Source organism: Lucilia sericata, unplaced genomic scaffold (assembly GCF_015586225.1).
Source record: "Lucilia sericata isolate MDLA Ls3-8-SP2 unplaced genomic scaffold, ASM1558622v1 Contig000438F_arrow, whole genome shotgun sequence".
In the NCBI taxonomy this organism is placed as follows: domain Eukaryota; kingdom Metazoa; phylum Arthropoda; class Insecta; order Diptera; family Calliphoridae; genus Lucilia; species Lucilia sericata.
This window is the reverse complement of record NW_023994453.1, coordinates 123,594-138,937: the sequence shown is the minus strand read 5'-3', so window position 1 is coordinate 138,937 and position 15,344 is coordinate 123,594. Positions and strand designations below refer to the sequence as shown.

The 15,344-nt window shown below is 29.7% G+C and overlaps 1 protein-coding gene across 1 annotated transcript in view; it reads right to left on the bottom strand.

The window, feature by feature from the left end:
- Positions 1-2,830: 2,830 nt before the first annotated feature.
- Positions 2,831-15,344, bottom strand: part of LOC119604844 (diphthine--ammonia ligase) — a 37,751-nt gene continuing 25,237 nt past the window's right edge. Inside the window, exons 4-10 of the mRNA XM_037957725.1 lie at positions 8,660-8,839; positions 8,434-8,603; positions 7,674-8,341; positions 6,357-6,802; positions 5,945-6,272; positions 5,775-5,876; positions 2,831-5,423 (exon numbers count right to left, since the gene is read on the bottom strand). Coding sequence (XP_037813653.1) covers positions 4,990-5,423; positions 5,775-5,876; positions 5,945-6,272; positions 6,357-6,802; positions 7,674-8,341; positions 8,434-8,603; positions 8,660-8,839 — 2,328 coding nt within the window. The 3' untranslated portion in view covers positions 2,831-4,989. The remainder of the gene's footprint in view (positions 5,424-5,774; positions 5,877-5,944; positions 6,273-6,356; positions 6,803-7,673; positions 8,342-8,433; positions 8,604-8,659; positions 8,840-15,344) is intronic.

Here is a 15,344-nt window from a genome sequence, read left to right as displayed (position 1 = left end):
AATATTTTGACAACTGTTTAAAAGAGAGCTTATTATTTGGGGTTAAAATTAGTGCTGTTAAAATGAAACGAATATTCATGAAATTTCCTTAAATATTTTTGAGACCTTTTTACCTTTAATACATACATATGTATGTATGTACATATTTGTTGTTTCTTATCTATGCACATATTTTTTCAAGTGCACAACATACGAATTTAAATCCAGAATACACTACCTAAATATTTAAAAAACGAGATAACACAATATACTCCCATAAATAAATTTGATATACCTATTGTCAGAATTATTAATGATATAGATTTGTTATCTGCATTTGTCCCAAAAATATGTTTACATTTCATTAATAATAAGCTTTTGAAAAGTAATAATTTCTTAACTGTGATACATCACTTGACTTCAAACATCCATAATTCACTTTTCCAGACTAAATTTTCTATTTCTTATACACATATTCAGTATACATTTATAAAGCTGATCCTGCCAAAAAAGTATTATTAAAAAACAATATTTTTTGAATAATAGTTGTTATTGCTATTTTTATAGAAAATTATTTAGTATTAAAAAGTTTATTTTGAATTAAAATTTATTTCCGGAATCGAATATAAATCGACTTTTGAACAATCGAATTTTTTTAAAATAAAGTCGAAGGTGACTTCAAAAAAACTCGGTAAATCCACAATCTTGACAAAAGATTGTCGAAAGGAAAAGATTGTCGGCATTTTCTTGATGAATTTTTTTATTTTGTATGAGGACACAGATGAATTATATTTCTGTATTCTTTTGTCTTATACAAAATCAAATCTTGCGCAAGTAAAAGTATCTAATCAAAATAAAGACAAAAATTCGAAATATGTCGAAAAAAGGAATTTTAAGGGATATTAAAAATTGCTGCATAAATTATTTTTGGTAATTGTGATTTGTATATTTTACAACACTAATGCAAAATTTCAAATAATTGGCAACACTTTTTAATTCCGTTAAAAATGTTTTCAAAAAAATACCTCGATCTAATACTACGTTCACACAGTCATGTTTCACATATACATACATACATATATAAAAAACTTTTAATAAGAATGAAATTCAGTCTTGTAGCAAATGAGCGATAGTATATTTCAGATCCTTATAAGATCTAGATAATCACAATGCTCAAGTAAGGTCGGGCGGAGCATTGTTAAACCTACATAGTTTATTCTAAAATTTTGTGATTTTCAATATTCTGTTATTTTATTATCTTGGTTTAACCGAGTATTATTGGCCGGTTAAACTTAAGTTAGAATTGAAAAAAAAAACACAAATAACAAAAACAATAAAATAATCAATTCGGAAGAAGAAATACTTTATACTTATTTTAGGTAAATAGTATTTTTTTGATTTATTTTAGCAATATTATGATTGTTTTCAATGTTTATTTTTTCTTAAATTTTTCAATTTACAAAAGTATTATATGCAAAAACAGCTGTTCATGTTTTTGACTGAAAAGTTGGCAATAGTAACAAAGTTAACTGCTCTTAAATCCATTACTGATTAAAGTCCGCCTAAATTTGTTTCTAGTTTAATCTAACAGCAAGTTAAGCCACAATTAACTGAGTAGCAGAAAACCCGCCCTAAGTTTTCAGCATTGAGCTATTATAATGTACACTATTGCCGTAATCGGGCAACATTTGACAATCATAACTATCTTTAAAATGCCAGTTTATAGATAAAATTTATAGAAGTTTTATAGATATGCATTAAAATCTTGATTATAAAACAGTAAAAAATTATGAAATAATGATAAAATTTTAAAATAATTATTTATTTTAAGAAATTAATCAGACTTATAAACTCTGTATAGCTCGGTCCACAAGTGTTTTATTATTTTTTTTGTTTATTTTATTTCAATTCAGGTAATAATAAGAAGCCATATTTGGCCAAAAAACATTATTACAGAGCTTACATCTAAAAAAATTCAAATTTTACAATTTAATTATTAAAAATAAGTTGGAATTAAATATAGAAGGCCCCTCAGCCAAATTTGTAAAGAATAAATAACAATAAAGTAAGGTCCATGATAGTAACAGCAATGTTTATATTAAAAATAGATGAAAGGAGATTATGATGACTCACACATATGCAAATATAGTTTATGTTTAAATATGTTAGCCGAATTTGCAAACACCCTAAGATCTGGTGGTAGGCAGTTCCAGAGACGGGCAACTCTCACAACTTATTAAAGGTCCTAAATCTAATAAATTCGTAAATTTTGGTAGTAAATAAGATAAGTACCGATTCATAAAGACCTATATGTGTATCTAGTGTTGTAAATTAATATTAGATTTCTACATAAAAAAGATAGACTTGAATAACACAAACCTTTATAATCCTTTAATTATTTAAATAGTTTGTTTTTATGTGTATATATGTATTATAATAATTCATTTATTTTTGTTTCGATTTTATTTTGGATTTCTTGTGGATCTTGTTTCTTGTCACTTTTAGGTTTATTTAATCGTTTTTCTTGAATTCGCTTGATTTTTTATTTTTTTTATTTATATTAGTTTAATAACATTTTTAATTTTTTTATAAATTATTATGTATATAACGGTTTGAATATATTAAATAATTATTTTATTTTTATTTGTTAAGTATTTGTAATAGAATATTTTGTTTTTGTGTTTTTTTTTGTTCATAGGTAGTAAAGAGTTTGAGGTGGCTTAATAAAAACTATGTATAACAAAATTAAATTTTATAATTAGAAGATTAAAGTCTTAATTATTATTTAAAGTGCAGCATAAAAATATATTAGTTTAGTATTTAGTTGTATTCTTATTTATTTTAAATAGAATTTTATTTTTAATGACACATAAAAGGACACATTTTTTGTAAAATTTGATTTTTGGCATTTTAATTTAATAATTTAATAAAAGAAAATAAAAATGTTGGGTGTTTGTGTGATACATTTATCGGAATTGAGATTTTGTTTTCTAAAATAAATATTGAGGGACTTTATTTAAAACCTTTTATTTTCCACAATACAAGTTTCCAGGAGTGTAAGAACTGTTATGTTCACTAATTCGACAGAATTTTAAAATTATTTTTAGGACCTCACCTAAATCCTTCATATAGTACATACATGCATATAGTAGACTGCATAGTGTAGATGAATGAAACGAACTTTTTACAGTGCAATTTGATGGAATTTCGTTTTCGGTGCCGATTACGGTGTACGCGGAAACGTAGCTTTACAAAAACGTACCTACGGTCGTAATGTAGATTACACACAATTGTAAAGCATTGGAACGAAATGAAACTGCTTTTTCTTTTTCTTACGATTCCATTTTCTATTGGAATACTTCTTTCATACGTGGCGTTGAATAAAATTTTCATTCAATACTTCATAAAAAGAAAATTTCTTTTGGTTTAAATGTGAGTACAATCCCCAAAAACTTATATTTTGGATACATCTCTTTTTCTAGACAAAATAAAAGGTCTTGGGAATATCGTTCTTTTAATAAACATATCCTATATAGAAATAACATCCGAAATATGTTCAATATATCAGAAAAGTAACAGTATTTTTTTCAGAATTTTGTTTATATCCCCGTTATATATTGTTGATTTTTAATAGCAAACTTTTCGAAAGAATGTCTGATAGAACTATTTACGATTTGGATTACGCAGATATCTGGGGTCTTCAGATAATTGATTATAGTTGGAGGGACAGAATGACAGATGGATATAGCTAAAGGGACTTCCCGAACTATATTTTATCTTTTTAAATCATTTCAAAATTTAATACCTCATTTTCACTACTTCGAAATCTAGATTCTAGAAGATTTTTGATATTAGGAACATTTAATTTTTTCCAATATTTCCCCGAATTGTGTGAAAAAATTAGAAGGAAATATGGGATATTTATTAGAATTTCATTTATATTAAAAATAGATATTTAAATATTACACTATCTTCTATTTTAAATTAAATTTTCATTCATGATTTCCAAATTATAAAAATTTGTTCGACATATTGATTTTCTTCTTTGCTTTTGTCTCTCATTCTGCGATATTATTTAAGAAAAAAATAAAAACTACTAGATTTTGAGTAGAGTTTGCCAAAATCTACTTACGAAGTATATTTTGTTTCGCAAGGAAATTCTAGTTAAAATCAATTAGATTTGACTCGAAATCCCATAAATACTAGATTTCGAAGTAGGGATATAAAGGTATAAAGAAGTCTAAAAACTACATAATAAAATGTATGTTTTATTTCAAATAGTGTTGCCAAATTTTTCATTTTATCATCTACTTTAGTTTTTTGGCTAAATGTTATACAGAGGTGGTTTCCAATTGTATTGAAACTTTTTCAACATTATTTAAAAGTTTAAAATGTTTTCTAAATCCTAAGCTATTTTTGTCTCAAAATATCGTTTTATAGTTTAGTTATGGGCAAATATATAGAGTAACCTCCTAAGGCTGCAAATACAATTCAATTTAACCTCAAATGTTTAAGAAAACTAAGGGAAATAGAAAATAATTAAGAAAGTCAACAAGTCCCTAAAGTTTCCGTGTGGGCAGCTTAATTTATTTAATATTTGTTATTATATTGATACAATATTTAAATAAAACATTTGTATAACAGAATTTTTGAAAATTTGTTTTTTTCATACAAAATTTAATAGTGCATCTTACTGAAAAACTAAAAAAAAACTAAAATAAAAACTTGTCAATATTAATTGTTATTTTTTCATCAATTTTTTTTATTGAAACTCTTAAGTTTTAGTAAAAAGTCCACATTTTCCTTTTTGTTGGTTTCATTTGAAAATTATTTTTTTTTTTGGTCCAAAGCAACAGAAAACAAAAAATTACATTAAAAAAACTTACTTTTTATGCTTAAATATTCTAATAATAATTTTTAATAGTAATAAAAAATCATTAACAAATCCTTTTTTAAGGGCGACATAATTGTTATTGTTATTTTGTGTTGCTTATTTAATTAATCATTCATTCATTCATGTCTTACACCGCATATCGAGAGGAAAGTACTGAAATTGTGTAAACTGCATGCTGGCAAAACCGTAAAAGCAATAATGGCTGTATCCTGACATTTTTGGCGGAAATCATTTAAAGCTGTTAGTATTAGATCCACCGAGGGTGTTGCCGTTACTTGATAGAACACTTTTAGGTGTATGGCCGGTATGCTCGATGGTGTGGTATGGTGCTGTTGTTGCTGATGATGATGATCTAGAGATCCGTTATTATTTGTAGCGTTTTCAAGATTTTCACTACTTTTCACTAGAGGATAGTCTTTGAGAAGACGATTTACTACGTATGTTAGAATTTCATCCATATTTTCAGCGGTAAGATTTTGTGCTAAACGACAGTGATTAGTTAAAATATCATCGGATAGTTGAGTTAGTTGTGTGGTTGAAGAGGCCAAGCCTAGAGGGGAAAAGTAAAGAGAAAAGAAGTTTTAAAATGTGACTTTTTCTATATTTCTGATATGATTTTTTAAGTTATGCTATATTTTGTTAATAAAATTTTAAAAAAGAATGCTTTTAATGAATCCGTTATAGAAATTTAAAAGAGAAGTCTATCGAGTAATTTCCTCAACATTTTTGAACTATGTTTGTAGCAAGGTGAGCAATTCGTCTAAAAAAATATAAAGTAATTTAATTTGCTTGCAACTTTTATCGAGCGTGAAATACTTTTAAATATATTAGTTAAAATGAAAAATTTTACATTTTTATTCAATTACACACAAAGTAGTTGTCGGTCAATACAATTAATTACCTGTTGAAATGTAGCAAACAATAGCAGCACAGTTATTTTCATAATTCCAACGTCTTCTTATAGAAATTGTATAGTCACTAATTGAGCAGCCAGTCTCTTCATCTACATGATTGTTAAAATGTATTTCAGTTATGGATACACGTGTTTTTACAAAATACTACTCTACTTACATTCGAAGCGATCATTGTGGGTATGGGCCCATACCTGCCATTCAACCAAAGCTTCTCTGGGCAATGCAGGAACTACTATATAATCCATGATGGCATTTGTGGTACGTCTCTCCCATTGACGACGTGCTTCGGCTATAAAGGCTGGATGTGTAACAAAACAAATGCCATGTACGACATCACGTAATTGTCCCTGAGCATTCATTGCCTTGGCAATACGTGATATATGGCGCAATGTTAATTTACATTGAGGACGTATACCACCTTCAATGATTGTCATACTACCAGGTACTAAAGCAATTTGACCAGAGATATAAGTTATTTCATCAATCTGCAAAAATACATGAAAACAATTACACCTAGGATTTAACACTAAAAGCAACAAACATGAACAGCAATTATAGCAATGTAATACCTTGGTGGATTGACTGTATGGACCAATATTGGCTGGAGCCCAATGTGATATACTTTGTACATGCATAGTGTTACGTTTGCATGATACATCATTTGTGCAACTACTGCTACAGCTATTAACCATGACGTTAGATAATTGATCATCTGAACCCTCACTTTCTTGTATAGAAAGTGTTGCTCTTCTACGCATGGGTGCTTTAAAAGCAATAGCTTCCAATACAACATGACAATCTTCCGGCAATGGACATTCAACACACACCCTAGTGGGTGGATTTTGGAAATTTACAGCTTGTCCGTAAATTCTATTAACCGTGGCGTATTCGCTAATGGAACGCACATACATTGTAATGTAACAGTAATTATTCATCTCATAATTGTGCTCTGCAGCTAAGGAGCGTAGGGAGTCTAAGGCATGCTGCATACCCTCTTCTAATGTGGCTGCACAACCTGAAATAAATTATATTAAATTAATAAATTATTAAAAATCAATAAAATATTTTAGAACATCCTTGGAACATCACTACTTCGCCATAACTTGTTATTGTTTTTAAGTTCCCAGAAGTTATCAAGATAGGCGGTTGAATGAACTTAAAAATCAAGTAACACGAACTTTTCGATAGATACTTAAACCAATGATAACAAATCTCTGACTGAAAATCTTTAACAAAGTCGTTATATAAAACGCGTGTCCTGGACCAGTACGGAAAGTGGCAATTTAGAACAAAAGGCATTAGTGTCATCGGCCAACTATTATTCCAACGACAGCCGATAATACGCACGTGAATGAACATTTTTGAAAAGCCCGAACCAGAAGAATTGCGAAAGTCTACAACTTTGTAAAACATATGGAGTTCTTTCTCAGGATCTTATCTCCAGAGGCCTATATATTGAAGTTCATGGTATTGCAGTGAGAAACCGATATACATATGTATTTAGTAAGTAGACTTTATTAGGGATTTCAATACACACAATCAGCTCTGACACTATGGTCAGGAGGTGAAGAGAAAGGTGCATTGCTGGCGGAATTGATTGATGTGATTACGATTACTTTAGTTGACGCTCTGTGTGGAAATATTTAAAGTTGCTAAAATGCTGGCCTAATGGCTGTAACAGCATATTTACAAACTATTTTGAATAACCGCCTACAAGGGGAATCAAAGAACTAATACCATAGCAAGCTTAGATATCGTCCAAATTTAGACCTAATGAACAAGTTCTGGAATAAACACAACGTTGCCAAGAATGCTTGTAAACTTTTTAAATTGTTTTATTAAACTCCAATTGGTGGTTCTTAATGCACATTTAAAATCTAACTCACCTTGTATGCCTGTTACCCACATCCAACCTTTGTGATTAATGGCAACTATGGGTCGATTATTCAATGGACGGAATTCACGCTCATATTTAAGAGGACTCGGTGGCTGTGTATTTAAGCAACCACTTATAAGTGACGACATCCCGCCACCTAAACCACCACCAGCAACCCCACCGGCTGTTAAAGCCATCGAGGAAATGGCTAACGATAGGCTACCGCAGACTGCTGCTGTACTACTGCCCAAGGGACGTGGCGGACCAAAACTGCCAGCCTGCAATGAGGCAGTACACAGAGCAGCCGACGAGGATAGCAATGCAGATGGTGTTTGCTCATCAACACTTGCGCTCTTCGTCACTATCGGTATGGGTGAGGATGAGGTGGCAAGATGTCGACCAAATGAGTTGCTACGCGATATCAATTCATTTTGACTAAGGGATTCACGCATGCGTGTCTCCTTTTCGATCAATTCAAGCTCAGTTTCACTGAGATCGGGATCACTGAGGTCACTATATGTGGATTCATTGAGGTCACTTATGTAGTCCAGAGATTTTTTCACAAAAACATCACAGCTCTGTTGCGCTTCTTTGGGTTGTAACGATAGTTTGGTGAAATTAATATAGCCAACGGGACAAATAGGATCAGCAGAACTAATAACAGTTTGTATATCATCACTGCAAAAATTAAAGTAAAAAATAATAAAACAATAAATTTTAATTATAGCTTTACAAAATCGTTATTAAACTTTTATTAAAACTTAACCTACACTACTATACGCTGCTTAAAGAGAGGACAATCTAGGGTAAAAGTTTCATATTCACCACCTTCACCGCAAACATTCAAACCGTATTTATCACGCATTTTTATCAAATGAGGTTGAATTTCTCTAAGTGATTTTCCTAAATGACGATCAGGAACTAAACCCAAAGTAGCCACCTGTGAACGAAAGAAAACAATGAACATTTGTGTTTCTGATTCTGATTCTGTTTTACTTTTATTAATATGGCATGAACTTGACAATCAATCATTTCTTGCAGTAGTTCAGTCTGATCTCTCCTCCATAAATAGGCCAATGACACTAAATTCAAACGACTACATACATTCTCCACTCTGACTCGTTGATAATCGGAGAGTATGGCACCTACAGCCACCGCTTCAGCTTGTACTTCTTCCTGTAAAAAATAAAAGAAAGAAAATATTTTTTTAAATTTGTAGAATTGATAAATAATATAAAAATGTTCTGTTTATTTAAATTATGCAGGGAATGTGGCCTTAAAAATATGCTTAAGTCTGACTGCGTGTCTACTTCTTTAAAATTGACATCGAATGTTTTAATAATGTGGTTGTTTAATGTATAAACGTTAGTAATTTATATTAATGTTTACTAAATAAGTACATTCTTATTTATTTTCCTTTAAAATTCTTTTATTTATTTCGGCCTAAGTACTTAACGGTATTTACTATATTATCTGTGATAAGAAATCTAAATGCATATACAGTAAAATATACATATATAATTTTTTCATTCCGTAAACAAACAACATGCAAATTTATAAACATTAAAGATATATTTAAGTTAAAATAAATGAAATTCTTAAATTAAATGGCCTTGACTTCATATGTTTTTATTATAAATTCAGGGAAAATTGCAATTAAGATACATATTTAGAACTACTAAATAATTTTGAATCAGAAAAGTTAATGCCATTATTAAATAACAACATTATTTTTTAAATATATTCAGAGATTTAATGAATTGTTGTTCAAGATATGGGATCTAAAAAAGGCAAAACAACATTTTCACAATAACAATTTATGTATTCCTATGACACACAGTGGTATAGGAAAAAAAAAAGAGGGAAATAATTCGGTAACTTCTAAACGGTTAATCCGATTTTAATGAAATTTGGTATGCCCAAAGAGGAGGTGTTGTCGAGTTTAGGTTTTGAATTTGGACCTTATAGGCCAACCAGGGGCCCGGCGGGGGGGTCCTCAAATTAGGACACCTCGGCTATGTTAAATTTTTAAAACGATCCTATTTCTTCATTTGAGTTCCGATTTAAAAAAAATGTAAATTTTCTAAAAGATGTTTAGTTTTCCCTAATTAATTTGTCACTTAAAAAACATTAGGTAGGCATGTTATATATCAATGGAAAGGTAATTTTGTCTATTTTTCAAAACTGTATATAATTTTTGAAAATTAAAAAATTCGCGGAATACTTTTTTTTTTAAAAAATTAAAAAATGTTTTTTATTCAGTTTTTGCGAAGATACAAATTTTTCAAATTGCAATAATTTATTTATGAATATTTTTTGATGAAATTTTACAGTTAGGTAGATTTTTTTACTCAAAATCCAAAATTAAATAAAAATTTCGAATTTTCTTATTAGAAATCCCGGAATTCCCAAAAAAGTTTTAAAAAATCCCAAAAATGGGATTTTTGGTTTTTTGCCTATTATATCCATACCAGGGGCGGGGTTATCGAAACCCGTTACAAAATGATTAAGAACATATTGGGTCATATAAAACAGGTCACTATAATTTGATATCGACTATGCGATTTGAGAATTTTTGCTCAAAATTGAATTTTCAATTGATTTTTACATAATTCTTTCACTGCTTGATATATAAACTTGTTGTTAAGCGAATAAAAAAAAATGACGAAAATCGGGAATATTTGGACCTGCTATTATCAAAAAACTAAAGTAAGGACGGTAAAAATTTTAAAATTTTAATTTTCAAATGCGAATATCTCCTAAACTATAAGAGATATTTCTTCATTTGAGTTCCGATTTTTTAAATCGGAACTCAAATGAAGAAATAGGATCGTTTTAAAAATTTAACATAGCCGAGGTGTCCTAATTTGAGGACCCCCCGCCGGGCCCCTGGTTGGCCTATAAGGTCCAAACTCAAAACCTAAACTCGACAACACCTCCTCTTTGTGCATACCAAATTTCATCAAAATCGGATTAACCGTTTAGAAGTTACCGAATTATTTCCCTCTTTTTTTTTCCTATACCACTGTGTGACAATTAAAAACTTCTTAGAACAGCGAAACTGTTCTCCGTTTTTGTTCTACTTTTGATCTAGTTCTATTCTAGTTTTGTTATAATTCCGTTTTAGTTCTGTTATAGTTCTGTTCTAGTTCTGTTCTAGTACTGTTCTAGTTCTGTTCTAGTTCTGTTTCAGTTTTGTTTTAGTTCTGTTCTATTTCTGTTCTAGTTGTATTCTAGTTATGTTCTAGTTCTGTTCTAGTTCTGTTCTAGTTCTGTTCTAGTTCTGTTCTAGTTCTGTTCTAGTTCTGTTCTAGTTCTGTTCTAGTTCTGTTCTAGTTCTGTTCTAGTTCTGTTCTAGTTCTGTTCTAGTTCTGTTCTAGTTCTGTTCTAGTTCTGTTCTAGTTCTGTTCTAGTTCTGTTCTAGTTCTGTTCTAGTTCTGTCCTAGTTCTGTTCAAGTTCTGTTCTAGTTCTGTTCTAGTTCTGTTCTAGTTCTGTTCTAGTTCTGTTCTAGTTCTGTTCTAGTTCTGTTCTAGTTCTGTTCTAGTTCTGTTCTAGTTCTGTTCTAGTTCTGTTCTAGTTCTGTTCTAGTTCTGTTCTAGTTCTGTTCTACTTCATTTCTAGTTCTGTTCTAGTTCTGTTCTAATTCAGTTATAGTTCAGTTCTAGTTCTATTTTAGTTCTGGTCTAGTTATGTTCTAGTTCTGTTCTACTTCAGTTCTAGTTCTGTTCTAGTTCTGTTCTAGTTCTGTTCTAGTTCTAGTTCTGTTCTAGTTCTGTTCTAGTTCTGTCCTAGTTCTGTCCTAGTTCTGTTCAAGTTCTGTTCTAGTTCTGTTCTAGTTCTGTTCTAGTTCTGTTCTAGTTCTGTTCTGTTCTAGTTCTGTTCTAGTTCTGTTCTAGTTCTGTTCTAGTTCTGTTCTAGTTCTGTTCTAGTTCTGTTCTAGTTCTGTTCTAGTTCTGTTCTAGTTCTGTTCTAGTTCTGTTCTAGTTCTGTTCTAGTTCTGTTCTAGTTCTGTTCTAGTTCTGTTCTAGTTCTGTTCTAGTTCTGTTCTAGTTCTGTTCTAGTTCTGTTCTAGTTCTGTTCTAGTTCTGTTCTAGTTCTGTTCTACTTCATTTCTAGTTCTGTTCTAGTTCTGTTCTAATTCAGTTCTAGTTCTATTTTAGTTCTGGTCTAGTTATGTTCTAGTTCTGTTCTACTTCAGTTCTAGTTCTGTTCTAGTTCTGTTCTAGTTCAATTCTAGTTCTATTCTAGTTCTGTTCTAGTTATGTTCTAGTTCTGTTTTAGTTCTGTTCTAGTTCTGTTCTAGTTCTGTTCTAGTTCTGTTCTAGTTCTGTTCTAGTTCTGTTCTAGTTCTGTTCTAGTTCTGTTCTAGTTCTGTTCTAGTTCTGTTCTAGTTCTGTTCTAGTTCTGTTCTAGTTCTGTTCTAGTTCTGTTCTAGTTTTGTTCTAGTTTTGTTCTAGTTCTGTTCTAGTTCTGTTCTAGTTCAGTTCTAGTTTAGTTCTAGTTTAGTTCTAGTTCTGTTCTATTTCTGTTCTAGTTCTGTTCTAGTTCTGTTCTAGTTCTGTTCTAGTTCTGTTCTAGTTCTGTTCTAGTTCTGTTCTAGTTCTGTTCTAGTTCTGTTCTAATTCTGTTCTAGTTCTGTTCTAGTTCTGTTCTAGTTATGTTCTTGTTCTGTTCTAGTTATGTTCTAGTTCTGTTCTTGTTCTGTTCTAGTTGTGTTCTAGTTCCGCTCTACTTCTGTTTAGTTTGATTTTAGTTCTGTCGGAACAGTTAAATGTAGTTTAATAGTTGTTCTGTTCGGCCAGGCCTTAGGGAGAATGAATTCTACTTTAGAATTGGTTTAATACAGTTAAAAATTCGATTATAGATTTCATGAAGCAAGATGAACCTGGTTAATCGCAAAGTCGATGAGAACTAATTCTAAAAGTGCAAATTTTGAGCATTGGTCTTAATACCAAACTAAAATTAGTACAAGCTGTACTAGTTTCTGAAGTAATAGGATATTTCTTGGATTTGTTTACATATTATAGTAAAAAAGAAACAATTCTTAGAAAAAAGTTAGTTTTAACATTAGCGTTGCATGGTCGAGATATTTATGACATCTTTTGTCACGTTTCTTTCGCCATATTTACACTAAAGTCTCCATTTCAATAATTGCATATCATATATTGTATTTACGTTAATTTGTTTTTAGTATGTATTAAGGAAAAGAAATTTGTGTTCATATTGGAATTACGTTTTAATGCGAAAGAATAAAAAATTAAATAAAAAATGTAAATTTTGCAGTCAGAACTGTGGTTGGTACCTTTTTAGTACATTGTATTTTGTTAGAGCTTATTTATATGTTCATTTAATTAACATTTAAATATGAATAAATACAACAAACTCTAAGTGAAATGGAATAAATACAAAAATAAATATTTAAAATAGATATTCTGATATTAACAATTTTGTTGGTATTTTTTGTGGGTTTTTTATTTTATTTTACTCAAGCAGCTAATAATATATAGAAATGTTTGCACATGAATTAAAGATATAAACAACAATTGAATTACTTTTCAGACCATCGTGTAAATAGAGCTAAATTATAAAATAATTTTATTATTTATTTTATTATTATTATTAATTTTCTTTTGTGAAATAAACTAAAAGCAAAGAAATTGTTAAAGTATCGCGAAGGAAGTTTTGTTAAAAACTTCGCAATTTCAGCAATTCTGTATATTTTATATATATTTTGTATTTTGGAACTATTATGTATGTATGTATTTAAAAAGGAAAATTGCGATGTTTTACCTTCCCACGCATTCGTGTCTGCGTAGGTTACAATCAAAGTATCATGTTTTCTAATGTAAAGTTTTGACACCATTTGACATTTTGTGTATTTTATTTCAAAGTTAATTATTTTGTTTGTTAGCTAAATAATTATTCATTAGTTAAATAGCTTTAAAATGTCATTAAATGTACATTTAACTATTATTATAAGAGAAAAAAGGTTGTTGAAGTAGAAAATATGTATAGGACATTTATTACACTATCAGAAAGTATACCTAGGTTTCATAAAATACTTCAAAACATTATGATTTTTTTATCTTTTTCGAGCTTCAAAGAGTCCGTTTTGGACAAGTATAATAATATATGATATTAAAAAGAAACAAGTTTGATAATGCTTAGAATTTACAAGGAATTGTATAAACATTTGTTGTAAGGGTTCCATTGTGGGGTAAAAACTTTCGTATAATACAACTGCCGTTGAGTTGGTAATCTTATAACGAATGGGAATGCCATTAGTAACCGATGATTTATAGATATTGGTAATGAGCCGCGCAAGCTATTAGACACGTTCAAAACTGAATTTCATACAAAATATAGGTAAATAGATTTAAAACCATGATATGAATGTAAAACGCAAGATTTGGAAAAACTTTTGCAGTGGCGTAAGAGTATTCACGGAGTCTAGCCGGTTATGAAAAAACTCTCTTCTGTACCGAGTTCTATACATATAACCTATCACAATTGGACTAGTGGGTATAAAAGTCCCTAATAGAGAAGAACGATGGGCAGTTTTGACGGCCCTGGTTCCATATACAAGAGTCATAGGCGCAAAGTGATCTTTATAGAAGGAATAATTTTGCACTCGTACTTCTTAGAACGTTGATTAGATTTTATCTATTATCAGATTCTTAACACACCTTAATGAAAGGCACAAAACTAATATGATAGCTTGTGTATGTAGGATTTACGTTGATGGCCAACGTTAAGAATAAACTTCTATGTCGAAAACATTTCCATCAAACTCCCAGACAAACGTCACTTTAACCTGTACAACACAAGCTGAAATAGTATTCATTATGTGGATTGTAAACTGAATAAAATTTTATATATAATACCGTGCTGATATTTTACTATCTACACCGATTAGCCAGCTTCCTTAAATTGCAGGTATCTCTTAACTATGGTGAAAATGGCTAAACCATTATTATATGCCAGGCAATAGGTCCTAAAACACATATATGAGAGAATAGTCTTGCGGTTTTAACGGTAAAAAATTAGCTTCAGATGATAGCTAGAGTTCTATAAATTAGATTTGTAGTGTCAAGAAATTGTTGAGTATTGGGTACGGAATATCGAATAGTTTGTGTTTATTTTTTTTTTAATTTCTTTAAAACTGTAAAATTAATTTATTTACAATATTACATCCTGTTACCTTATTTACTCATACTTTATATTAAAATTTAGAAATAAACAAATATTAAATGTAAATTATACAACATAATGTCAATAACACCGTCCGACACTCAAAATTAGACACGAACCGAATGATTTACATCTGTAACTATAAATTTAATTGATAAAAACTGTTTTTCATTTCGTGATCCTGTGTCCTTTTTAAAGGACTTCAAAGTTTTAAAAAGTACATTTTTCAAAAAATATTTTAAAATACTTTTACTGATCAAACAATGCTAAATTTGATGTCAAGCTAACAAAAAGAGTTGTAAAATAGTTTATGTTATTTTTATTATATTCTGCCAAAATAAAAAGATGTAAAAAATGTGTTTCAAAAATTTTTTGAAAAAATAATATTGAAAATTTAAATAGATTTTAAAGGATAAAAATTTTAAAAGACATTTTTGACAGATTTTTATCCTGACAGTATAAAATAAAAATAATAAAAAATATTTCCCA